Genomic DNA, 1,532 nt, shown 5'->3' on the forward strand with positions numbered 1-1,532 from the left:
TTACCCAATTCACGAAATTTTATCTGGCCGGATACTTGTGTATTAACCTAAAAAAAATTAAAAATAATTTAAAAACCTGAAATAACATGGTTATCCTAGTCTGCTTTCAAATGCTTAGTGCTCATATGCAATAGTAAACTACTAACCTGGAAACTTCCGAACTTTCTTGTACTTTTCACAGCTCTTTTGAAACAAAAAATAATCTCTTGTCTTTGGAGGTGAAGCAAGCAAATTGACCAAGCGGCTAAGGACACAAAGAAGGGCAGTGACTTCATCATAACTATTTGAACATTTCCAATGCTCTGAGTCAGATGTTCCAGGGTGACTCTTTCTGTCACATTGTCCAGTGAATTGGACATTGACCTCTTCAGTGTGGATGGGAGAAATACTGTCAAATGGCTACCACACTGCCTCTTTTTAAGTTTCTAAATTTTAGATGGCAAGACATTACATAAAAATGACCTGGATTTTGCTGAGCTTATCCTCTCTTTCTTTCTCCAGTAAAGTTTAATTGCTGTTATTATATATGCTGCACAAATAAATTTTGGAGATTTCTTGAGAACATTTCTAACATGTTTGACCTGACCTGCAAAAGACTAATTCATATTCTGTTTATAATTTTAATGCTTTTTGAGAAAGAACACATCTTAAAAATCTCAGGAATGCATGCTAGGGAAGCAAGATATTAGTAGATGTAAATTTTTCCACAGTCTAATCTATGATAGTTCAGTAGTAGCTGATCTGGGAGAGAGAATCCTTTTGGGGTCATGTCTTTTAACATACAAACACCTCTACAGTCACTGAAAAAGTAAACACCACCTAAGGGGATTATGTTGCTGAAAAAGTATGGTATAAATCTCAACAGGGAATAATCTGCTGAATGTTCTTCTACAAACATTTTCTCAAAGTTGTGATAAGGACTGTTCTATATTTTAGTATTTTAAATAATCCTTAGAGCTAAGTCTAGGTCTTATCATCATTTTTTTTTTTTTTTTTTTGAGGGGATAGCTGTCATGTATCTAAGCCTAAAGAGCCTCACTGAGAAAGCAAGGTGCTCTTGCTTATTAGGAATATGGTGATATAGATTATTTGAATTGTCTTTTGAGGATTCAGCAGAAAGGATTACACTGAAAACTAGTTAAACTCAGACAGAATAGAAAAAGTTGGCTTTGGTTAAAGCACAATGATATAAAGGCCACTGAGCTGAGAAACAGAATATTGTGTTATCAGAACCAGTCACATCCATGTTACATAACTATTCTCAGGGAGTTGGCAGCTATTTCATTGGAACACAAGGAGAAGGTATATATTTAATTTCACTTCTGCTATATAGTTACTCAGTAGCCCACATTAACGGGATGACATTAGTTTAAAGGAAATGATAACAGCTTGCTTCTTTAATTTCTGAGCTATATCACTAACCTGAAAGTACATTATTTCCTGATGAATATTTTCTATTTGTCATACGGGAAGCAGTAAAGAGTAGAAACAACATCAGGAATTTTTTTTTTTTTTTTTTAGGACAGAGTCTC

General features: G+C 34.2%; 1 protein-coding gene across 1 annotated transcript in view; it reads right to left on the minus strand.

The window, feature by feature from the left end:
- ADGRB3 (adhesion G protein-coupled receptor B3) overlaps positions 1-1,532 on the minus strand; it is an 871,792-nt gene that overhangs the window by 388,182 nt on the left and 482,078 nt on the right. Inside the window, 1 exon segment of the mRNA XM_012650418.1 lies at positions 147-363. Coding sequence (XP_012505872.1) covers positions 147-363 — 217 coding nt within the window.

This window comes from Propithecus coquereli, unplaced genomic scaffold, assembly GCF_000956105.1.
Source record: "Propithecus coquereli isolate 6110/MARCELLA unplaced genomic scaffold, Pcoq_1.0 Scaffold324, whole genome shotgun sequence".
In the NCBI taxonomy this organism is placed as follows: domain Eukaryota; kingdom Metazoa; phylum Chordata; class Mammalia; order Primates; family Indriidae; genus Propithecus; species Propithecus coquereli.